Source organism: Callorhinus ursinus, unplaced genomic scaffold (assembly GCF_003265705.2).
Source record: "Callorhinus ursinus isolate GAN/ISIS: 27379988/994484 unplaced genomic scaffold, GSC_fseal_2.0 scaffold2, whole genome shotgun sequence".
NCBI classification, from domain to species: Eukaryota; Metazoa; Chordata; class Mammalia; order Carnivora; family Otariidae; genus Callorhinus; species Callorhinus ursinus.
In genome coordinates, this window is record NW_027397064.1 from 67,617,848 (window position 1) to 67,643,611 (window position 25,764).

Sequence of the window (25,764 nt, forward strand, 5' to 3'; positions counted from 1 at the left end):
AAGATTGAATAATCTGTATTAATACAGAAAATGGTCCAAATATATTAAGTGAAAAAGTGAGGCATGAACATTGTATATAATCCCTATTGTATTTTCATGCAGATCTAGGTATTAAAATTTTTATAAGAGACACAAGAACAGTGATTGCCTTTGAAGAGAGGTAATATGAACAAGAGTAGAGGATATTTTTGCTTTTTTATCTTTCTATACTTTTGGAATTTTATTTTATTTTTTTTTAAGATTTTATTTATTTATTTGACAGAGACAGAGATAGCGAGAGCAGGAACACAAGCAGCGGGAGTGGGAGAGGGAGAAGCAGGCTTCCCGCCGAGGAGGGAGCTCGATGTGGGACTCGATCCCAAGACCCTGGGATCATGACCTGAGCCAAAGGCAGACGCTTAACAACTGAGCCACCCAGGCGCCCCTATACTTTTGGAATTTTAAATTCTAGCAGTTCATTTTATTTTTTTAAATGTTAAGAGAGATGAACTAGGTAAAATAGCCATTTTAATTTTCTTCTATTTACTTCTAGTATTTTTTAAGTAAAAGGGACCTGTAAAGACCATTCAAAATACATCAAAGAAGAATTAACTATTATTTATAATATCATGACTGAACATTTAATTTCACACTAACCCTGGGTAGAGTTAAGGCAATGATTAAATACAACCACAAGTTTAATCAAGTTTAATATGATCCAGTGGTGTACTGTGGCTTTTAAAGCGCTGTCAGTCCCTGGGCCACAAACAAATACGGCCAACAGAAAGAATTTCTAACAAGGAGAGCTGTGTGACCACGGAAGGAATAACCTAACAAAACAGGCAAACCTGTGTCAACGGACGTGTTCAAGCATATCCCGCCTCCTCTTCCTAGCCTACCGCCCGTTCTGCTTTTCTTCCTAGCTAGTTCTAACTCGTCCTTCAAGAGCCAGCTCAGGAATCACCTCCTCCAGGAAAGCTGTCTTGATCCCTTCTCTTTCACCCTTGTGGTTTAGATCCTTTCTACTCAAAATGTGATCCTCAAACCAAAAACATTGGTGTGACATCAGCCGGAAGCTTATTAGAAATGCAGGATCTGAGATTCCATGCCTGAGGCATACTGAGTTTACATTTCAGCAAGACCCCAGGTGATCTGCATTCACATTAATAGTTGGGAAGCAGTGGTTAAAGGACAACCCTCAGTGTGCCCAGTTCCTTGTGCACACGTGTGTCACAGCATTCATTATACAGTATTTACAGCTTTGTTTACTTGTCTAAATCCCTCATTAAACTGTGAGATTGTTAAAGGCAAGATCTAAGATTTTTGTTGTTTTCTATCCGTTATACCTGGCACATAACAGATATTCAGAAATGTTTGTTAAATAAATGAGCAAAAAGGTAAGAATGAATAAATGAAAAGCAAATGCAAAATTTAGCTTATTATTCTTTCATAGTAATTCATCAATTATATGGCAATATAGAAAAATTACAGTTGACAGAAAAGTAATTTTTGAAAAGTTATTTTGAAAAAACCCTATGCTTAGATGTATATATATCCTAGAAACACATTACAAAAAATTTTTACCCTCATCAAGTAGTATATAAATAAATCCAGGAGTATACCTAAAGCCTCTTATGTTTTCCCTTTCTTTAAAAAAGTCCAACACTCAAATTATCATATAATATCCCTAATTTGGGCACAGGCCAACAGTTGAAAACAGAAATAAATTACTTTTAGATTCCTATTGTTTTCCTGATGACACACAAATTATGCTACTGTTTATCTTTCAGGCTGCAGCTGTTGCTGGCTCTGCATCACTGTTTACTATAATTGCTGCCTTCAGATTTCATTCTGACCCATATCCCATTTTAAGATATGCCCAGGCCAGAGGAGCAATTTCAGAAATCAACAGCACTCACGGATGTTTGCAAAATCGTGGCTTTACAAATCTCTTTTCCAATAGTATGAACATTATTTAGTATACCTTCACCCTTCAACAAAAATCCTCACCTGGCTGTTTCTCGCCATTCAGCATCCTCACCTTCACGCCAGCAAATCTCATCCAGTTCTGTGAAAAGGTCATGAGGAATGTGTTCCTCATCATCATCCTCAGTTCCAAGAATAAACTGTACTCGCTGTGATGGGGTGTCTATAGAAAGTGAGAGACATGAACATGCATTACCATGACTTCAAGCTTAAAATTTCCTGGTCACCAACTTCAACACCACTCCAAATTCACACTTCCCTGCCCCTGACTGTGACAATCATCCAGAGTAGACTTGGGAAATTAAAACTAAATTTAGAAAAAAACAAAAACAAAAACTAAATTTAGCATTACATGAAGTATAGTATAATTTGGGAGATAATTATTTAAAATGTAAATATTGGATATATACATTATCAAAAATAATATTGAATGTTATGATTATTTTTGGATTATTTATAGGACTCATCATAGAAACTATTTCTGTATCTCCCTCATACACATACACATATTTTCTCTCATCATATATGCTATACTTTATGGTAATATTCAGAACACACTATGATAAAATTCACTTACACTGAGTGTAATTTACCATGAACTCCCCCTCGTGATGCTTTTTTATAGTCACACCTCTGCCCCTTCCCCAACCCCTGACAACCACTAATCTGGTCTCCATTGCTATAGTTTTGCCTTTTCCAGAATGCTATATAAATGGAAACCAAACCCCAAATCATCTGTGCCCTACATCATCTACTGGTAGTGTTTGCTTAAACGTTCAAAGATCTCTTGTGACCATGATTATGGCACAAGTCACTATGTTCTTGGTAAGGGAGGAAGAGAATGTGTGGTTTGGACACAAGACACACAATCTCAAGGGTGCACGTGATGTTCCTAGAAAGAACATGTTGTTTACAATTGGGGGGGTTCTGAAGTAGAGACCTATATAATTTGGGGACATAGATTGACAGTGTTTCCTACAAGGCTTCTAGTCCAGCTATTTGGCCTTAGAGTTTCCAGTTCGGTTAACTGGGTCTAGACCCTGTTTTTAGAGGGACTGCTTGAGGACAGTTAGTCTAATCTGACTTATTTGCCCATTCTATAAATGAGGTGGCATTCCACTGTGTGATGGCTACAGAAAAGAGGGTAGGGAAGACATCCAAAGCTGTTAATAGGTTTTCTTTTTGTGTGTAGGAGTTGAAGGCACTGAGGACATCCCTGCATTTCTTTTTGTTGTTGTTGTTATGTTAATCACCATACATTACATCATTAATTTTTGGTGTAGTGTTCCATGATTCACTGTTTGCATATAACACCCAGTGCTCCATGCAGAATGTGCCCTCTTTAATACCCATCACCAGGCTAACCCATCCCCCCACCCCCTCCCCTCTAGAACCCTCAGTTTGTTTCTCAGAGTCCATAGTCTTTCATGGTTCATCTCCTCCTCCGATTCCCCCCCTTCATTTTTCCCTTCCTGCTCTCTTCTTCTTTTTTTTTTTTTTAACATATAATGTATTATTTGTTTCAGAGGTACAGGTCTGTGATTCAACAGTCTTACACAATTCACAGCGCTCACCATAGCACATACCCTCCCCAATGTCTATCACCCAGCCACCCCATCCCTCCCACCCCCCACCACTCCAGCAACCCTCAGTTTCTTTCCTGAGATTAAGAATTCCTCATATCAGTGAGATCATATGATACATGTCTTTCTCTGATTGACTTATTTCGCTCAGCATAATACCCTCCAGTTCCATCCACGTCATTCCAAATGGCAAGATTTCATTCCTTTTGATGGCTGCATAATACTCCATTGTATATATATATACCACATCCCTCATCCCTGCATTTCTGATAAACTTAAGGTTAAAAACATTGATGATAAGAGTCACCTAGCACAGAATGGCAAGCCAGCAGTCAATTAGATTTAAGGCACTTGTCACAGCTTGAGAGCCACATCAAGGTATTTTCTTTTATGAGGAATACTCCAGGGGAAGTTCTGAAAGATCATTAAATTCACTTCCATTCCCTTCATCAAGTGTGTTCCATTCCAGTAGCTATAACTTCACCTCCTTTCCAATTATCCCCTACTCTAAATATTCCCAACTTTATTTGTCCATTCTTTAATTCACTCTCAGAATTAAAAAAAAAAAAAAGGATGCCTGGGGATTTTGCCTTCATTGTTTCCTTTTTGGTTTATACTTTTAAAAGATTATCTGATTGTTTACCTAGAGATCTTTACTAGGTTGCTGGACACAAACTACAAAATCTATTCTATCCCTATACTATAGTAAAAATTATTTAAAAGTCTAATAGGAAAAAAAATCTCCATTTATTTTAGAAGCAAAAATATAAGGTTACCTAGGAATAAATTTTTTAAATTATGCAACACATTTGTGATGAAAATTATAAAACTTTATTAAATTATATAAAAGTAGACTTAAATGAATGAATGTATACTAATGGAAAGGCATTCAATTGCAGAAAAACTCATAAATTCAATGGTATTCCAAGAAAACATTTGGTATTCTCAAATATTTTTTTAAAACACAAAAGAGGGGCACCTGGGTGGTTCCGTCGGTTAAGCATCCGCCTTCGGCTCAGGTCATGATGCCAGGGTCCTGGGATCAAACCCACTGTCAGGCTCCCTCCTCAGCGGGGAGTCTGCTTGTCCCTCTCCCTTTGTTGCTCCCCCTGCTCATGCTCTCTTTCTCACTCTCCCTGTCAACTAAGTAAATAATCTTCTCTAAAGAAATAAAGCAAGGGGCGCCTGGGTGGCTCTGTCATTAAGCGTCTGCCTTCCGCTCAGGTCATGATCCCAGGGTCCTGGGATCGAGCCCCATATCAGGCTCCCTGCTCAGAGGGGAGCCTGTTTCTCCCTCTCCCTCTGCCTCTCTCTGTCAAATAAATAAATAAAATCTTTAACATAAATAAATAAAACACAAGAATGAGTAAATCAGTAACAAACATACAATGATTACTGAATTCTATAATATTAAATATTTTTGTGAAAATAAACCAATTAATCAGTTATTTAAAAGATTAGGTTATAATAGTCACAACTGAGAGGATTTCAGAAGTCAAAAGTGAAAAATATACATACAACATAAAATATAATATAGCATCATACTTTCCATATAAATAAATGTTTGTGGTGAGGCCCTGAACCTTGACTATCTCATTAGCCTTATCTTCTGCCACTCTTTCCCTTATTATTTCATTCAGGGTTCATTAGGCTTCTTTTGGGTTCTTAAAAATACCATGTTCCTTTCCATGTCAGGGTCATTGCACTCACTGTTTTCTCTAGCTCCCCTGTGTATCTTTCAGCCTCCACTTCAATGTAATATACTTCAGCAAGCCTATCCAGTCAGCCTTGCAAAATACACACACAAACACACGTATGAGCACATTCATATGCACACAACTAAATTAGACATCTGTTATCCCAATTCACAGCACTCTTTACTTCTCCTTGATTGTAATTTTAAATTTATTGCACAATAGGTAATTAAATATTTTAAATAGTCAAAATTAGTCTCTTGGAAAAAGTCAGGAACAATTCCCAAGAGAGAAAATTATGCATGCAAAACTACTTTTCAGATTATAAAGCATTATATAAATATCACGGAGGATGATTGATGCTAATGATCATGGTAGTGGTGATGTTTATAATGATAATATAGGTGTGCCAAAATGATTAAGAATTTGAAGTATGGAGAATGAGAAAATAATAGTGTCATTGATTAAAAGAGACTTGTAACATGGATGGACCTTGAAAGCATTATGCTAAGTGAAATAAGTCAGACAGAGAAAGATAAATACTATATGATCTCACTTACCTGTAGAATCAAAACAAACAAACAAAGAAACAAATCCACACACACACAAAAAAGCCCCCACCAAACTCACAGAAAAAGAGATTTGTGGTTACCAGAGACAGGGAGTGGGGACTGGAGAATTGGAAGAAGGTGGTTGAAAGGTTTAAACTTCCAGTTATAAGATGAGCAAGTACCAAGCATGTAATGTAAACATGATGACTAAAGCTAACACTGCAGTATGATATTTAGGAAAGTTGTTAAGAGAGTAGATCCTAAGAGTTCTTATCACAAGGAGAATTTTTTTTCTCTTTTTTTTTTTATTGTATCTATATGAGATAATGGAGGGTGGATGTTGATTAACCTACTGTGGTAATTATGTCACAATATATGTAAATCAAACCATCACGCTGTATACTTTAAACTTACACAGTGACATATGTCGATTATTTCTCAAAAAAAAAAAAAACTGGAGAAAAAAATGGTTGTCAGAATGAGAACCACTATCACAGACTGGGAGCTTAAAAAACAAATTTTAGATATGCTAAATTTGAGGTGACCGGGACAAACATATAAAGATAGTCACAGGGAACCTGGAGATTTGATTCTAGAAAAGAGGACAAGGTAAGTGATAGAGACATGGGTGGCATTTAGAGAAGTCATATGATTATAATGAATGAGGACTCAAAAATGAAAGAGTAGGGAGAGAAAGTCTCAACATTGGGGAAATAATCAGCTTTAAGATTTGGGAGAAGGAAGAGGAGTTAACAAAAGAATCAGAAAAAGAATAGATAGATACGTAAAAGAATCAATACATTAAATATTTAATGAGTACCTTCCATAGGTCAGGTACTATTCTAGGCAGTGAATTAGACTGATGGAAACAGAAAAAAATCTCTGCCTTTATAGATCGTAGAGCTGATGGAGAGAGTAATATAACAGGGGCCCATGTTTGAAGCTGATGGAGAATAATATAACAGGGGCCATGTTTGAAAAGGACTTCAAAAGGACAAGAAGTCAATAATGTCAGATGCTATAAAATCAATGATGAGAACTGAATAAGAACTACAGGATTTGGCTTGTCTAATGTACATTAGCACTAGAATTCCAAAGGACATGTATTATTTTACAATCAGAAAGAAATAAATAAGCTGTTTCCATTTCGAATATATACTATATTTTCAATAAATGGTTGGTAAGAAAATCAAACTTACATAGTTACACTACTGGAAGAAAACCCCTAATAGAATTGTAATTGCAAATAAACAAATTCCTTAGCAAAGTTTCATCTTTCCATTATTAGCCATGTTACTTATATGGTTATAATTACATATTAATACCAGGTTCTTTAGTACATTGTTCCTAACAATGAATGAAAATATTCTCCTTTCTGTCGGCCCCGTTCCAAAGTTCTCTATTTTTTAGGCACTTTCTGGAGTAGTCAACAAATATGTTGAGAAATATATTTTTTATAACAACATAACAAGTACAATGACAGAAGTGAATCGGAAAATTTGCATTTTACATAGATGATCTTACTGTCATGAAGACAGGAAGCCTCTTGCACTATAACATTTAGCTCAAGGAAGCAGATTCACACAATGAAATGTTTACCATTATGCATTTCTGAATTACTGTATTCTTGTTTCTTCCTCTTTATCCTTGTTGCACTTTAGGTAAATCAATATTCAGATAACCTATATCATGAAATTGTTAAATAGTGATTATTTTAATGGTTCTGTTTCAAATTCATGTCTTCAGTCTCTGCAGATCAATATCTTCCATTTTTCATTTGAACTTTAAAATTTTGCTCATGTTTTTTGAAGTTATATACAATCTGTTCATTTACAGTCTTACATTTAATTCATTTACATAATTGAAATAATATATTTATTGCTACTAATGCTAATTAGCTCATTCTAAGGTAAAAGATTAATAAAATAAATATTTCAGCTGAAGCACCAAGAACCAATAGGTATTTCTCTCCAAAGAGGATGTAAGAAGGATGCAGAATTTACAAACCATGTTCCTGAAAACCTAGTTATCTAATTCCTCATCCACACTAAGGCTATAAAGAGTCATAAGTTGAAAACATAGACACATATTGGAAAGGACTTTTTCAGAGAAAGCTATAGTGTGAGTCCCAAGTCTTCTTGCTCCCCTACAAAGGCAGGGACGGGGGGTGTCTGCCCCTCCCTCAAGTCAAGCAAGTAGAGCTCCAAGGGCATCAGAAGGGCTTGATATGCCTCCTGGAAAGGACTGGAGTATGATTTCTGCCTGAGAAACACAAAGTTTGCCCAGCTACTGATGACTGAGATTGCTGCTTTAAATAACATACTCTTCTAGTATTTATCAAGGCAGTGAGAGTGTGTGTATTTTCTGTGAATCATATATGGGTCACATGAGAGAGCGAGAGAGACAGAGAACCAGAGGAAGAGAGAGAGAATGTGGAATGTGGGCTTATCTTTGATTCTGTCCAAGAGTCTGTCATGCAGCAGCAACAAGACTTCGGCAGAGAGACTATGTCGCTATAGCTGAATGCCTAGGGGATGAGGAGGAATAAACAATAAGGCAGAAGAGAGTGCAGGTGAGAGACCCTCCAGGGGAGAATGAGTAATTTCAAATCCTTATTAAGCCTAGAGTGTGATATCAGCTTGCAATTGTACTAGTTAAATCAAAACTTCCCTGCCCCACCCCCTCTAGTTCTTTTCATTTCCTACGCTCCAAATCTAAAGGGACCAGAGTTAAGACAATGATAGAGCATCTGGAAGAAGGAGAAGTTCAAGGTCAGAGGGGAAAAAAAAAAGGCAACTACAGCCTCTTTACTCAACTGCAGCAGGCCTGGGCAAGAGAAGTGGAAAAATCCTTATGGTTAAAGCCAAGTTCAAACTTTCACTATTACATGAGACTAAATATTTTAATTACCGATTAGAGGACTTTGAGTTACCTAAAAGTGACTAGAAAAACTGGGAGCCTACCAGTGTTTTCATTCAGGAGCAGAATAACAATTAGACCCACTGAATAAATACAAAGAGATGGTATAAGACAGAAATAGTTACAATAGTTATGATTAAATCCCACAAGGAGTATTCATTCAATATAACAGTTACAAGAATCTTACAAATGATCATAATTTTTTGATATTCATAAATGGACCATTAACCTTTAAACTCTTTTATTGAAATAGTAGTTGACTACAGTGAGATTATAAAAAGAGAAAAAAGACAAAACAGATTTTTAATTTATTAATACCTTCTATGGGTCAGTTATTTTCATATACTATCTCTTCTATGTCTTACAATAACCTAGTTGAAAGAGCACTGGTATTAATCTTAAAATTCAGTGCAAATAATAAAGGAGCCTAAAAAACCATACATTCATGTTCATGGATAGGAGGACTCAATATTATCAAGATGTCAGTTCTTCCCAATGTGATTGGGATTCAATGTAATCCAATTAAAATCCCAGGAAGTTATTTTATGGACATCAACAAACTTATTCTAAAGTTTATATGGAGAGGCAAATGATCCAGACTAGCCAACATAATATTGAAAAAGAAGAACAGTTAGAGGACTGACACTGATACTACCTGACTTCAATGCTTATTATAAAGTGACAGTAATCCAAACAGTGTGATCTTGGCAAAATAACAGACAAATAGATCAATAGAACAGAATAGAGAGCCCAGAAATAGACCCCCTCTCTAGCTCCATCCATATCATAAATACAGTCAACTAATCTCTGTCAAAGAAGCAAGGGCAAAACAATGGAGCAAAGATAATCTTTTCAACAAATGGTACTGGAACAACTGGACATCCACATGCAAAAAAATTAATCTAAACACAGACTTTATGCCCTTAATAAAAATTAACTAAAAATGGATCATATTCCTAAATGTAAAACACAAATCTGTAAAATTCCTAGAAGTTAACATAGGAGAAAACCCAGATGATATTCAGTATGTTGGTGCCTTTTTAGATACAACATCAAAGACACTATCCATGAAATAAAGAATTAATAAGCTGGAATTCATTAGAATTAAAAATTTCTAAAAAAAGTTTAAAAATTAAATTAAATTAAAAATTTCTGCTCCATGAAAGATAATGTCTAGAGAATAAGAAGACAAGCTACAGATTAGGAGAAAATATTTGCAAAAGACATATCTGATAAAGGGCTATGATCCAAAATATACAAAGAACATTTAAAACTCAATAATAAGAAAACAAACAGCCCAATTTAAAAAATGGGCCAAAGACAGAAGACACAAACACACATCTCTCCAAAGAAGACATTCAGATGGCCAACAGACACATGAAAAGATGCTCAACATCACTCATCATCAGGAGAATGCCAATCAAAACTATAATGAGATATCACCTCACACCTGTCAAAATGGCTAAAATAAAAAATACAAGAAACAACAGGTGTTGGCGGATGTGGAGAAAAAGGAACTTTCTTATACAGTTGGTGGGAATGCAAACTGGTGCAGCCACTGTGGAAAACAGTAAGGAGTTTCCTCAAAAAGTTAAAAATAGAACTACCTTATGATCCAGCAATTGCACTACTGGGTATTTACTCAAAAAATACAAAAACATTAATTCAAATGGACACATGCACCCCTATGTTTATAGCAGCATTATTTACAATGCCAAATTATGCAAGCAGCCCAAGTGTCCAACAATAAACGAATGGATAAAGAAGTGGTATGTATATGCAATGGGATATTATTCATTGATAAAAAAGAACGAAATCTTGCCATTTGCAATGACATGTATGGAGCTAGAGAGTATAATGTTAAGCAAAATAAGTCAGAGAAAGACAAATACCATATGATTTCATTCATATGTGGAATTTAAGAAACAAAACAAATGAGCAAAGGGAAAAAAAAGGAGAGAGAAACAAACAAAGAAACACTCTTAATTATAGAGAAGAAACTGATGGTTACCAGAGCAGAGGTGGGTGGGGGGATGGGTGAAATAGGTAAGGGGTTAAGGAGTGCACTTGTTGTGATGAGCACTGGGTATTGTATGGAATTGTTGAATCACTATATCATATACCTGAAACTAATATAGCACTGTATATTAACTATACTGGAAATAAAATAAATACTTAATAAAGAAAGAAGAATACTATAAATGAATAAACAAATAAACATGAGCCAAAGATCTTAACAGACACCTCACCAAATGGCAAATAAGCATATGAAAAAACTCCACAACGTATGTCATCAGGGAAGTGAAATTAAAACAACAAGATACCATTATGCACCTAATATTAAAATGGCCAAAACACTGAATGCTGGCAATGGTGTGGAGCAAAGGGAAGTCTCATACATTGTTGGTGGGAATGCAAAATGGTACTGGCACCTAAAAGAGGTTTATTAAAAAACTAAATATATTTTTACCATATTATCCAGAAGTCACATTCCTTAGTATTTACTCAAAGAAATTAGAAACTTATGTCCACAGAAAACCTGTACACAGATGTTTTTAGCAGCTTTATTCATAAGTGCCCAAACTGAGAAGAAACCAACAAGTTGCCCCGTAGGTGAATGGATAAATAAACTGTGGTACATCCACACAATGAAATATGATTTAGTGCTAAAAAAAATAATCTATCAAGATAGGACAAGGGGGGTGGGGCACCTGGGTGGCTCAGTCGTTAAGCATCTGCCTTCAACTCAGGTCATGATCCTAGGATCCTGGAATGGAGCCCCGCATCGGGCTCCTTGCTCAGCGGGAAGCCTGCTTCTCCCTCTCCCACTCCCCCTGCTTGTGTTCCCCTCTCACTGTGTCTCTCTTTGTCAAAAAAATAAAATAAATAAAATCTTAAAAAAAAAAAAAGATAGGAAAAGACATGAAGGAAACTCAAATGCATATTATTAAGTGAAATAAGCCAATCTGAAAAGACTATATTAGTGTATAATTCCAACTACATGACATTCTGGAAAAAGCAAAACTATGGAATGAGTAAAATGTGCAGCGTTTGGTAGGGGGCATGAGGGGTAATGAATAGGCTGAGCACAGAGGATTTTTAGGGCATTGAAAATACTCTGTATGATATTATAACTTGATATATGCCATTACACATTTGTCCAAACCCACAGAATTTACAATACCAAGAGTGAGCCCTAAAGTAAACTACTGGACTTCGGGTGATTATGATGTGTTCATGTAGGCCCATCCTCAGTAAAAAATATACCATTCTCGTGGGCGGTGCTGATACTGAGGGAGGCTCTGCATATGTGGGGGCAGGAAGTATATGAGAAATCTCTATTCCTTCCTCTCAGTTTTGTTCTAAACCTAAAACTGCTCTAAAAGATAAAGTCTTAAAAAATAGGGCATCTCAGTTTTTAAATGTTATTGTTCACACCAATATGCAGCCTATATCTTATACATGGTTATATACATTCAAGAAGAAGGAGAAAAAAGAAATTACATTTATATAGCATATTTGCTTCAGACATTATTTCTTTTTTTAGAATGTTAATAATGTGAGGTTTGGTTTTATTACCAAATATTTTAGGAAGTTTGTCAAACTAAATTTTACAGCAAAGTGAACAAGAATTGAGTCAATAGCCAAATCTTGTGCTTCACTACCTCTTCAAAGGAAGATGCCAATTTCCTGAATGGAACATGAATATTTATTTGAAATGAGACTGATGAATTCCTATAAACATCAGATGTACTTAAGAAAATCAACAGTGCAACATGTACGTTTCTGATCCAGTTTATCTTAAATAAGAACCTGGTACTGTCTTTTTCCTAAAAGTACACAATCTGGGTGATAGTTATCTAATACCTACGAAACCAAATCTTATCAGAATCAAATAAAATACTTCTAATTAGCTGTTATTTTTATGGCTGGCTCTTTTGGACCAAAAAAAAAAAAAATCAGTACTTGGAATGCCATTAAAAAAAAACAGCATAAATTGCAATTTTAGAGTTACACTAAGAAATCAATTAAATCTTTCCATTAGACCTACCCAGAGTGAGGAGATAGAGTCATTTTGTGTTGCATCACATCTGTTCTAACTATTCACTCACTTGTCAGCAACCACATCCCAGAGCAGCTATGCCTCAACACTGTTCCTCTTGTTTTTGAAACATTTTGTCTCATCGCTGTTCTCAATGACTTTTTTCAGTTTGCTCTGCATCAGTAATCCAGGGATCTATAATACCATGCATCCAGCCCCGAAAACTCAATTGCTGTGCTCATGAACCATATATTTAAGACTTATTAGTCTTTCCCTTCATAAAGCATGAGGACCACTCACCACACGCCTTTAAAATATTAGTCATAAAAAAACATGAGGGCAGTTATGAATGAAGAGAATTTGAAAGTCTGAGGTAGGGTACTAGGTATTTAAAGACTTCTCTAAAACACACTGATAACAATAATAGTATAGGAAATGATGATTTATTAAAGTAAGATAATCTGTCAAGGACAAGAGGTATTTTATTTGGATTCAAAATAACTTATGACTTCCTGTATCTGGCTTTTCATTCTTTAAAGTAGAAATGATTTTATAGGTATTAGGTTATGCCCACAGAAGTCTTTTCATGATTATCCTATCAAGATACTTTTAACATCTTAACGAGAGGCTCAGGTTATATTTTAATACAGAAAATGTTCAAATGTGTTATTTAATGACTATTTTTTCATGTCTATGCACCTTAAAATTGCATGACAGAAATCGTGATTTACAGTACTACCAAAATCAGAAAGAAGTTTCTAGGCATAAATATTTCTTTTATGTTGATAGATATTTTATTTGTTTTTAAGATGGTAACTGAGAACATAGAGCATTATAATAAAAACTGTAGCCAAGAATATGGAGGATCAAAATATGGGTCTATTTCTATATTTACTAAAATGTATAATGGATATAAATAAAAGCATGGATAAAATTACACTAAGGAATAAAGGTCTTAGGCTCTTAGTAGTCTCTTCTGGAATATGCAAGACACATCAAAAGACATCATTAAAATAGTGAAAAGATAAGCCACAAATGTGAGAAGATATTTGAAACACGTAAAAGCAACAAAGGACTTATATTCCTAATATATAAAGAAACTCTACACATCAATAAGAAAAAAATCCAATAAAATTTTTTTTCAATTTCAATTTAAAATTTATTAATTTAATTTTAATTAAATTTTCAAAAATTTAAAGCATAAAACTTAAATAGGCACTTCATAGAAGAGGCTATCCAAGTGGCCAAAGAGCATACACAAAGTTGTTCAATCATATTCGTATTCAAGAAATGTAAATTAAAACAAATGGCATTATACACCCTACCAGAATGGCTAATGTTAAGAGAATGCCAAATGTTGACAAGAGTGTAAATGACATAAGCCCTCATACTTTTCTGGTGGAAGTATAAATATGTACCCCACTTTGGAAAATTATTTGGCATTATCTACTCAAATTGAAAATATGCATACCCTACCACTCAACAATAATTTCTAGGTATGAGAACTACATGTGTACACCAAGAGACATATAAAAATGTTCACAGCAACATCATTCATAGTGGCTTCAAAATGTAAATGATCCAAATGTCCATCAGTAGTAGAATGCACAGCATTTACAAGCAAATGAATATTACACAAAAATGAAAATTAACAAACTAAAGCTATAACCAAAAGCATTGGTGAATCCCACAAAAAACAATATTGAGCAATAGAGAAAGACACAAACACCCCCATATGAGTTCATTTATATAAAATTCAAAAACTGGCAAAACACCCAGTGTAACAAGACAAGCTAGAGATCCTTTTGGGGAGGAGGGGTAGATAGTGACTAGAAAGGAGCACTAAGAGGGGTTTGTGGAATTTAACTATCAAGATGGTAGTTACACACATGTTGATGATCATTCATTGAGTTGTACATTTATGTTTCCATGTTTTAACATTTATAAATACTTGTGTTATACTTTGTAATAACATAATTTTTAAAATATTAATATTAATATAAAATTAAAATATTAATAAAATAATATTAAACATAATTTAATTTTTTTTTTGCAGCAGGGGGATGTTTAATTGTGGGTTCTTCTGATGTTAACAAGTCTGACACTTCACAAGACGCTCCCCGCTGTCACCAGCTTTGCTCAGGGCGGCCCTAAGGACGGCAGACGCCCCAGGGATTTTCCAGACGCGCAGGCTTCGTGCCCCACGTGGAGCCTGGGCTGCCAGGTGCAGCCCGGCCGTGGGTCGGGGGCACGTGAGCACCGTGACAAGAAGAGCGGACGTGCCGTCACCTGAGAGTTCAGCCACCGGGAATTGGAATTAAATAGGAACAGAAAGCCACTGCCCATCAAAAAATAGCTTTTTGAAGTCATGTGTTCTATATTTATTTCATTTTTCCTGAAGCATATGTACAATATACTATCTAAAACTAGAAAAATCCTAGGTTTAATTCCAGGGTTGTGCTAATTTACACAGTACATTTCTGTCCCATATTTTACACAAGCATTTAATAGAGTCTATGGTTTTTAGACTTATTTCTACTGATTATAGATTAACTACTTGTAATTGATCTATTCTTATCATCTTTCTTGTTATATTCTTTGTTGGGAGACTGAGAAACAAATAAACATTAAAGTGTTCTGAATTTCCCTCATCATCTTTCATTTTTTCACTGACTTCAAGTTTATGCTTCAAACTTACCATTTTCAAACAACTCATTTATTCCCAGTTGAAAATATAATTTCAAATTATACAGGGTAAGTGAAAGATGACATGAAAAATAACAAGATGCAAAATTTTAGCAGTTTTCTAATATCAGGATTGATTGCAATAGGAAGGAGAATAATCATCACATTCTTAGACGAACTTTCATGCTTATTAAATACTGTAACAAAAATAGGTTGAACTTATTTGCTGGCATCAAAAGTTTTTTTGTATAATCAAAGCATCACCACCACCATTAGCACAAAGCTGTAAAGCCGGCTCTATCCTTGGACTCTCTAGTAATCACATTCCAATCACTGAATCTGGCAGACTGGAATCTCTCATTGCAGGTCTGCAATATAAGCATAATCTCTTCTGTCTACTGTAAAGACCTGTTCACTTTTACCTGGATGCACTAACACAACCAGGTTCCTAACAACACTGCCTTATACACAATTGGGTCATATAATAGACTAGGATTCTGCTGATGTTTCTCATATATTGGGGTGACAAAACTTTTTGTGAGTACTAAAATTCAAACATTTCCCCAAAAATCTTTTTTGTTAAATTGTTGCTTGCTCCAGAAATATGAGACCTAAATTATTGCATGTCTTCACAGACCCATACTCCAATTTACAGTTTAAACCTCCAAGTTCCCAATAGAGAACGTGATACTTCCTCACATCCTCCTTTATCTAATTCCTCTTTGGAAATTGAATTCTGAAGAATTCTCAGGCACCTCTAAGAACATCTTTGAAATATTTTCTTTGAAATCCTTTCAAGTAAAATAAATATGCTTAATAAATATTCTCAGAAATTTTCTTTGAAGTTCTCAGCATAGTAATCTCATATAGCCTCACTATGCAGAATACCAAAGCCCAAATCAAGTGGGATGGTGTTTATAACATGGTTTCAGTCTCAACATATGATTGGGTACTTGATTATCAAGGCACCTGAACTGACCGTGGATTAGGAATAAAGACAGACGATTGTCCTGAAGTTACTGAAAAAAAGTGAAATCTAGGAAATTCTACCGCTTAGAGACCACCAGGGTGCCAAATATTTGTCCCTGATAAAACAGACCTTAGGTCTAAATTTCAATAAAGGTACTCAGATGGTTGGAGGAGGAAAGATAGTAGGTGGCATCCAAAAATAGTGGCTGACACATCAGAGGGAGAATCTAGGCCACCTGACTTATTTCCAAGTTTCACTAAATAAAGAGGCAGAAGCTTCTCAGGATCAATAGCCCTTGATCCTAGCTGGATATTAAATCACCTGGGATACTTTAAAAAAAATACCAGTGTTTAAGTAAATACCGAATATTAATTAAAGTCTTTGAGGGTGGAGTCCAGCATAAATATTTTTTTTAAATGTTAATTTATTTATTTGAGAGAGAGAGAGAGAGGGAGGGGCAAAGGAGGAGGGAGAGGGAGAGAATCTCAGGCAGATTCCACGCTGAGCGCAGTGCCCAATGTGGGGCTCCATCTCCTGACTCTGAGATCATGACCTGAGCTGAAACCAAGAGTCAGACACTTAACTGACTGAGTCACCCAGGTGCCCTGGACCACACTTTAAATAGCAAAGTTTCTAGAACAATGGATCTCAAGCTTGGCTGCATATTAGAATTACCCGGTGGTCCTTTTAAAAAAATACCTACATTTAGGCCCTGCCCCCAGAGATTCTGATTGGTATGGGGCTTGGCCATCACTATGTTCTTAAAACTCTTAGATATAGTCAATGTTGAGAACCACTGTTCTGAAAAACTGACACACTGCATCCAGCTATGAGGGGAAAAAAAAGACGTCAGAAGCAGAGGGAACAAGTTTATTTATGTTTGTTTACTAAGTATTTGTCAGGTGATGTGAACATATTTTCTCAAACACTAGAAGATAATGAAAATTCAAAGTAACCATTAAGGTTTAGTCCAACATATGTAATCCATTCTCAGAATCTAAGAGGGAATCTGGACGAACTATAAGCAGATGAAGGATTGAATGAGAAAAATCTACCTAATTGTCTCTTTATTACATTCCCAGACTCCACCTCATGAAAAAAAAAATCCTGAAAATATCGAGGACACTTTTACACCTCCACTCTCTATCCAGTGACACAGAGACGACCATCCTTGTATCACGCAGGGGAAGATACACGAGTATTTTCTTTACACAGTCCTGACAATAGTCATTCTACCTCTGGCAGAAGTACATGGTATTTGAGTAAGCTTAATGCCCTAACTGTACTTATTGTGATTGAAACAAGGAGCATACTGATGGTAGTGCCTCTCTATGAAAAATAATTGGGAAACTGTAAAATACTACAAATCAGTGAAGAATCAAAATAATCTCAATGGCCCAAAGGAAGATCATACCTCTGAAAATTATCTACTTTGGGAATGAAAGGAAACGCCCAGAAATAGCTGGGAATCATCAATAGACTATAAAAATAGAGACTCTATCAAGCAGAATGAGAAAAACTAATTAGGAAAGAACAGGAAGAAATATAAAGAAAATAGTATGAGATAAGAAAGAACTTTAAGAAAATTAAAAATGCAACCACAAAATCAAAACTAATAATAGAAATAGTAAAATGCAGAACTGATATTGCAGAGAATCAAATGGATAATATGAGAAACTAACTTCAAACTACAAAGGAAAAAGACAAAGAACAGATATCACTATTCCAACATATAGATAATTAATATTCACAAAGAAGATAACAAAGTAAGTGGAACAGAATCAGATAAAACAGGAAAATGTGCTGTAAGCAGAAAAATACCAGTGTATGCAAATTGGAAAGGCCTTTTAAGACACCCACCAGTAGGCCTGTCTTAGCAATTTTCTTAATTAAAGGGACCCAGAAAAATGTCTATAAGCTTTCAGGCTTAAAAGATATAACCTTAAAAATGAAAAAAAAAAAAAAAGAGACTACAGACTTCTCTGCAACACTTACTGAAAACAGATATTGAATAAAGCAATATATATAGAATATTAAAAGTAAAATTGTTACCCCAAACTTGCTATGCCACTAACTTCATATCTGAATATATGGGAATGACTAAAGGGGTACTGTGGGTTTGTGGGAGGTCAGGGACTGTTTAAAATGACAGAGACTCAATCATGGTTAAGAGATGGTGAGAAAAATCCAGTTGAGAGGAAGAAGCCAACTAGATTATAAATTGTGTACATTTCCAAATGGGAGAGAACAGGAAATAAACATAATTGAAAAGAAAAACTCCCTTATTGCATCAAGAGAAAGTTGTAAATGTAGGCACATAGGTATGTTTAATAGGAGAGAAGTTGAATGAGTTCGTTCTGATGAGCTACTTTCCCTGCAAAGGAGAAAGCATCTGCTAAATGATGGTGAAAAAAGGGATGGTAGAGAATGATGAAAAAGTTTGAAAAAGAGTTAATTTAAAGATCAAAGAAATGTAGTAGAACTCAAGAGGTGCTGTTGAAGGTCAATTACATCATGAATTTAAATAGTTACAACCTGCCCTGTTGAAAGATTGATTACATACAGCACAGCGTGCCCATTGGGGCCACATAGGAAAAGTAGGAACACAGAGGGACCCCAACATAAGTATGGTTAAGTGGGAGTAAAGGTATGAATAAAATTAAAACAGGAACCCTATGATATTTAGAATATTAGCAGAAGTATTACTAAAATGATAGGCTATGAAATCAGAGTAGGCTAAGAAAACAATGAAAGAAAAGATGATAGTATGGACAGAAAGAAGTAGAGCAGGCAAGCAGGAGAAATGCGTGGTCAGAAAGCAAAGCGAATGCACTTACCTCAGAGGCAGAGTAATTACCGAGGAGAAGGGAGCTAGGTGCAATGAAGGAGAGGGTCATAGGAGATGGGAGTGTCAAGAAATTGAAAGCCAGGTTCTTGGTTATGTCATGGACACAGGCTTTCATAGCACTCATAAATTGTTAACAACTACCGTATCGCTATATTTTGATATTCTGTATCTACTTCCAGAGGAAGAACATTCAAAATAGTAGAATGTCCACATCCTAAGAGGGAAATTTGGCCAGCATCAGCAACAGTATGTGGGAACTTAATAAAGGCATTCTCCCCAACACCAGGGTTTTAGAGAAATGACTATTATTTGTATATATTATCAGTAGTTTATACAACTAAGTTTTACAATTTTTGTGTATTTCCTCAATCACAAATCTAAGCCAATTCTCACCTTCACAAAGCACAACTCAAGAAAAATAAACAAGGTTTTTCTCTCTCACTTCTCCCCCATCGGACCAACCAGCGTCTCTTATAAAGTATAAACAATTTTATGAGTATGAGGTATGACTGCTAATTATGGATTTAAGCAAGTATAATATTATTACCATTGTAAATTTAATAAAAAACAAGAAGAAAGATTCTTACCAAAGGAAGGTGACTCCCTCCCATCCTCTAATCCTGAATCTCTCTCTCTGTCTCTCTTTCTGTGTTTATGACCACGATGCCTGTGACGTCGATGGCTTTTTCTTCCTCCCAGGGGCACATGAACTCCAATAAATAGTGTCCGATGACCTTCATCAGAAGCAAATGCATGAATTAAACTCTGAATTATTCCAAAGCACAGAAGCTGATGATTTACGTATCAATGGAACTCAATTCAACTCAATCCAGCAAACCATTTTTGAGTGTTTATGGTATGTAAAGCTTGCAACTTGGCATTTATTTCGGCACTTAGACCTATTGAAATATACCACAGATCTATCACAAACATTTACAATGCTAATTATTTGGTTATATATCTTATAATCACCATTAAATTATTAATTGTCTTAATCTCTCTGTGTCTACTCCTCATAGTTAGAATTATACTCTTCTCATTAAGAAAATTTATTCTATTTTCTCCCTACCCTCAACAGTGTTATACTACCAGTTCCCTTCCCTTCACAGTTAAGTATGTGAAACAATCATTATCCCATAAAGCAGGTTTCACCAATGTCCGTAGTAATGCCAAATCCTGTGGAATTTTTTTCGTTCTATTATTTCTCTCTGTGGCTCTTGATACAATTGACCACTCCCTTCTCTATGACCACTTTCTCTTGGTACTCTTTCTTCTCCTTTGTTTTGTTCGTATTAGTTTCCTTTGCTGGTTCTTCTTCTATTTACCCATTCAAGGTCGAAGATCCCCAGGCTCTATCTTTGACCTTACGATTTCAGCTGATACATATTTATTACAGGCTCTGAGGCCTAAAACTTAATGACAGATTGCTCTCTTGGACTGCAGGCCTATATATCCATCCACCTATTAGACATATTACTTGCGTATCCTTCCCATGGGCATGTCAAACTCAACACGTCCATGGAACTCATCATTTTCTCTGACTCCCAAGTACCAACCATTATCATATATCTTAGTAAGTGTGCCATCTATCCAGAAGGCCATCTAGTTTATCACCGGGTTCTCCTTTATATCTCTAGAATCCATTCCCTCTTCAGTATCCCTAGTGCTACTGTCTTAGTTGGATTCTGATCATTTCCTACCAGAACTATTGTAAGAACGTTCTCCTTCCGGATTTTTTTTTCTTTCTTAACCACACTCTTGTCCCACCTTTTATCCATCCTGAATGCTGATGGCTTTTTTTTTCCCCTAAAAATGCAAGTGTGACTACATTACTCCCCATTGATTGTTCTCTGTTTCCTATATGATAAAGTTTGAATACTCTTTAAAGCCAAATAATCTGACCTCTGCCTACATATCTGGCCAGGCTTCTAAATATACTCTGCCTCACATACTATAAGCCAGTGTGAGCCCCTTAATCCCTTTAGCCAGATGTTCTCAAGTCTCTGTTTTCACTTAATGCTATTCTTATTCTTCCAACTGTAGGAAATGTCTTTGTCTTTCTTAACTATCTGGTGAATACCTACTCACCTTTCAGGTCTCTAAGGATTATGCCACCTATAAAATTTTCCATATCCTCTGACTCTAAATACGGTTGACCACTTTCTTCTTTAAGTACTTCCTCTAGTACTTAATAACTCTTGATTGTAATTATTTACCTTAAAGTATTCTTCTTACAAATCTTCCCCGAGAAGGACATTGTGTACTTCATATGTATCTTTAGCACCTGACACAGTACCTGGCATACAGCAGATGCCTAACAAATGTTTATTGAAATAACAAACATTTTATTGAGTGGTATTGTGCTAGGTATCAAGAATACAAATATAAACAAGAAATTATTTTATTTTTATAAGTCAGCAGGTTTCAGCCCTCCCCAACTTATGTAAAAAGTGGGACTCACAAGTGTGATATATTGTCCTGGGTATCTCTTCCCTGAACAAACATATCATTATAAAGGAAGAGAAGATGTGAACCCCAGAACAAACACACATTAACCTATGCATTCAACACAATCACAAATTTCCGACATTATTATTTCAATATAACTAGAACAAATAATCTAAAATCTATAAGGAAAAACTAAAAGAAAAATAACCAATAACATCTTGAAGTTCAAGGAGAGAGAATTTACCTTATGAAATATCAAGATATACTACAAAGTTGTATACTTAAAATAATTCACAAATTTTGGCATCTTAAATGTTAGTAATGTCAAATTACTTGGACCATCACTACATTGCTATTTTCTAATATGTTGAAGGTTATTAATCAGGGGGAATGTGCAGAGCAAGAAAGAGAATTCAGATGGACCCTTGTGTAAAACTAACATTTAAGAGAAAGAAAAAGAAATTAAATGCTTAAAAGTAAAAAAAAAAAATGAAGTCACAGACTTCCAATTAAATATGGGAGATTAGACACCTGCTTTTTATCTCTATTGTCTCTGGAAATTGTCTTCTTAATGCCAAGTTAGTAAACAATTTCTTAAAGAACACTAATCAAAAAAGAAATGATTAATAAGTTTTATTACATTTAAGTCAGGAACTTCTCTTCATTATAAGAGTTGGGGGGCCACAAGGCATAAAAATATATTTCTAACACAAATAACTGATAAAAGACTAATAAACAAGATATAAAAAGAAATCCTACAAATCCTAAGAAAAAGATAAAAACCCAACGGGAACATAGACAAAAATTTAAATGGCACTTAATAAAAAAGAAAATACAAATTGCAAATAAATGTAGGAAAAGGTGCTCAACTCCACTAGTTCTCAGGGAAACAGAAGTTCAAACCATAATGAGATATCTCTATACTCCCACCATCTTGGCAAAAATTGAAATGGTTGACAATTCTATGTCTTGGTGTGGTGCAGACCAGTTTCTCATATAGTACCAGTAGTCTTATACAAAACTACTTTGAAACTGCATAGCATTCTTTATTGAAATTGAAAATAGCACTCTTTATAACCCAGCAATTTCCTTGAATCCTAGAGAATTGCATGAAGATGTATAAAAATATAAGAGACATGTATAAGAATCTCTACAGCTGCACTGCTTATAAAGACAAAGTGCTGGAAACAACCCCAAAAATCCATTAACAAAATTTATAAGGAGATATTCACACAGTGGGATATACATAACAAGAATGAACAAAGCAGAGATATGCATAACAATATAGATGAATCTCACAAACATACTATTGAGCAAAAAAAAATATATAATAGAATTTCTTTTATAAAGCTTTAAAAATAGAAGAACTAAAATATATTGCTCAGAGATACATACACAGGAAAGATCAGTACAAAAGTCAGAATACTTGTTACCTCTGGCATAAAGGTGAATAGGACCTGTGACTGAGGAGAGGCACATGAGGAGCTTCTGGGGTGTTAGAAATGTTCTGTTTCTTCATACAAGTTTTTGCTTCAATAATACTTAAAATTTATACATAAGCTTTCTGTACTTTTCCGCATGTATGTTTCATTTCAAAATTTAAAAAAATTAAAGAAACCAAAGAGGGAGAGTTTCAAGAAGGGGACAGTTACTAGTTTATGTGCTATAAAGGAGTCAAACAAGATTAAGACTAAAAATTAGCCATTACAGTTGGAAATTAATGCTTATCTGTTACCTTCGTAAAAGTAACTTCAGTGAATTAGGAAATGAGTAAAATTGAGGAAGTTTAGGCAATAAATATTTCCTAGACTTGAAAATAAAGGCTTTACAGAAGGCAGTACTTGAACTAAATCTCAAGATTGCAAAGGTTTCTAATAATTACTGATTAAGAGAACCATTCCCCAGATGGACAAAGATAAGGGGCACCAGGCACCTTAGGGCAAGTCCAGAGGGCCTGGCTGGGTATAGTGAATATTGTCTTTGTTTATGAAATGTAGATTTGATGGGCATGTGCCAAAAGTAACATCCTAAAAAGTTGCCAAGTCAAGGCTAAAATAAACCATCTGAAACCACATCCAAGCATAATCAGATAAAAGGATGCCAAGACACACAGCTGAACTGATGTCTTGAGGACATTAAATGCAAGGAAGACCAAACTGAAGGAGTTTCCTGAGGCAGAATCTTGCAAGGCTGGTTAAAATATCAAAATTCACTTGGGTAAATAACTATGATTGAATTGTTGGATCACATGGTAAGCTTATGTTTACCTATATGAGAAACTGCCAGACTGTATTCCAAAGTGGCATTTGCATCCCAACCAGCAATGAATGAAAGTTCCTGGTGCTCCACATTCTTGCCAACATTTGATGTTGTCAGCATTTTGGATTTTAGCTATTCTAATGGGTGTGTAGTGATATCTCACTTTTAATTTGCAATTCCCTAATGACATACAATATTGAGCATCTTTTCATATGCTTATTTACTATCTGTATTTCTTCTTTGGTGAGGTGTCTGTTCAGATTTTTTCCTAATTTGTAATTGGATTTTTGTTTTCTTATTGTTGAGTTTTAAGGGTTCTTTTTATATTTTGGATATAAGTCCTTTATCGGATATGTCTTTTGCAAAAATTTTCTCTTTAGCTTATCTTTTCATTCTTGTAACAGTCTTTCATAGAGTGTATGTTTAAATTTTAACGAAGTTCAATTTAAATTTTTCTGTCATGAATTGTGTTTTTGTGCTGTATCTAAAAAGTCATCATCAAACTCAAGGTCACCTAGATTTTCTCCTATGTTATTTTCTGTAAGTTGCACAAGTTCGTGTTTTACGTTTAGGTCTACGATCTATCTTGAGTTAATTTTTACGAAAGGCATTAAGATCTCTATCTAGATTCTAATCTAAATACTGAATTCACTCATTAGGTATTTGCCCCAATGAGTTGAAAGCTAATGTCCACACAAAAACCTGCACACAAATGTTTATAGCAGCTTTATTCATAATTGCCAAAAAATGGGAAACAACTAAGATGTTCTTTAAATGAATAAACAAACTGTGGTATGGCATACAATGGAGTATTATTAAACAATAAAAAGAAATGAGCTATCTACCATGAAAAATGGAGAAACCTTAAATCAATATCGCTAATTGAAGAAGTCAGTGAAAAAGCTATGTACCCTAGGATTCCAACTATGTGAAATTCTGGAAAAGGTGAAACTATAGAGACAGTAAAACTGCCAAATGTTTCCAGGGGTTCAGGGATAGGTGGTAGGGATATTTAAGTAAAGCACAGGGCATTTTTAGAGAAGTGATACTATCTTGTATGATACTGTGATGGTGGATATGTAATACTACACATTTGTCAAAAGCCATAGAAATATAAAAAAACAAAGAGTGAACCCTAATGTAAACTATGAAATGTATTTAAAAATTATCTTCTAATACTGGTTCATCAATTGTAACAAATGTATTCCACTAATGAAAAATGTTAGTAATAGGGGAAACCGTGTGCAGGGAGGAGATGGGCATATGGGAACTTTCTCTACTTTCTGTGCTATCTCTGCAAACCTAACACTGCTCTAAAAAATAGTTTTTTAAGGGCGCCTGGGTGGCTCAGTTGATTAAGCGACTGCCTTCGGCTCAGGTCATGATCCTGGAGTCCCGGGATCGAGTCCCGCATCGGGCTCCCTGCTCAGCAGGGAGTCTGCTTCTCCCTCTGACCCTCTTCCCTCTCGTGCTCTCTATCTCTCATTCTCTCTCTCAAATAAATAAATAAAATCTTTAAAAAAAAATAGTTTTTTAATTAAAAAAAAGTCAAGACTCATAGCTCAGAGTAAATTACATGTAAGGGGGGAGAGGACTAACACTGTGTTCTCATGGTAATATATTTTATGAAAATTTATTAATGTAAAATATCTTCATGATGGGAGATACTTGAGTGTCTGTGGACATGTTGAGCAACTAAGAGGAAATAGAGGCATAAATACGTTTAGGTTGGATTTAATGGAATGTATTTACGTGATTTGCAGGCACCTCCATATATGAGTAAGTTATTGTTAGCTATCA

The 25,764-nt window shown here is 35.2% G+C and overlaps 1 protein-coding gene across 6 annotated transcripts in view; it reads right to left on the minus strand.

Moving 5' to 3' along the window:
• The window catches only part of SLC4A10 (solute carrier family 4 member 10), a 306,454-nt gene that overhangs the window by 139,764 nt on the left and 140,926 nt on the right, over nucleotides 1–25,764 (minus strand). For all 6 annotated transcript variants that reach the window (XM_073883384.1, XM_073883388.1, XM_073883375.1 and 3 more), the window contains exons 3-4: nucleotides 19,845–19,991; nucleotides 1,990–2,128 (exon numbers count right to left, since the gene is read on the minus strand). In XM_073883384.1, coding sequence (XP_073739485.1) covers nucleotides 1,990–2,128; nucleotides 19,845–19,991 — 286 coding nt within the window. The remainder of the gene's footprint in view (nucleotides 1–1,989; nucleotides 2,129–19,844; nucleotides 19,992–25,764) is intronic.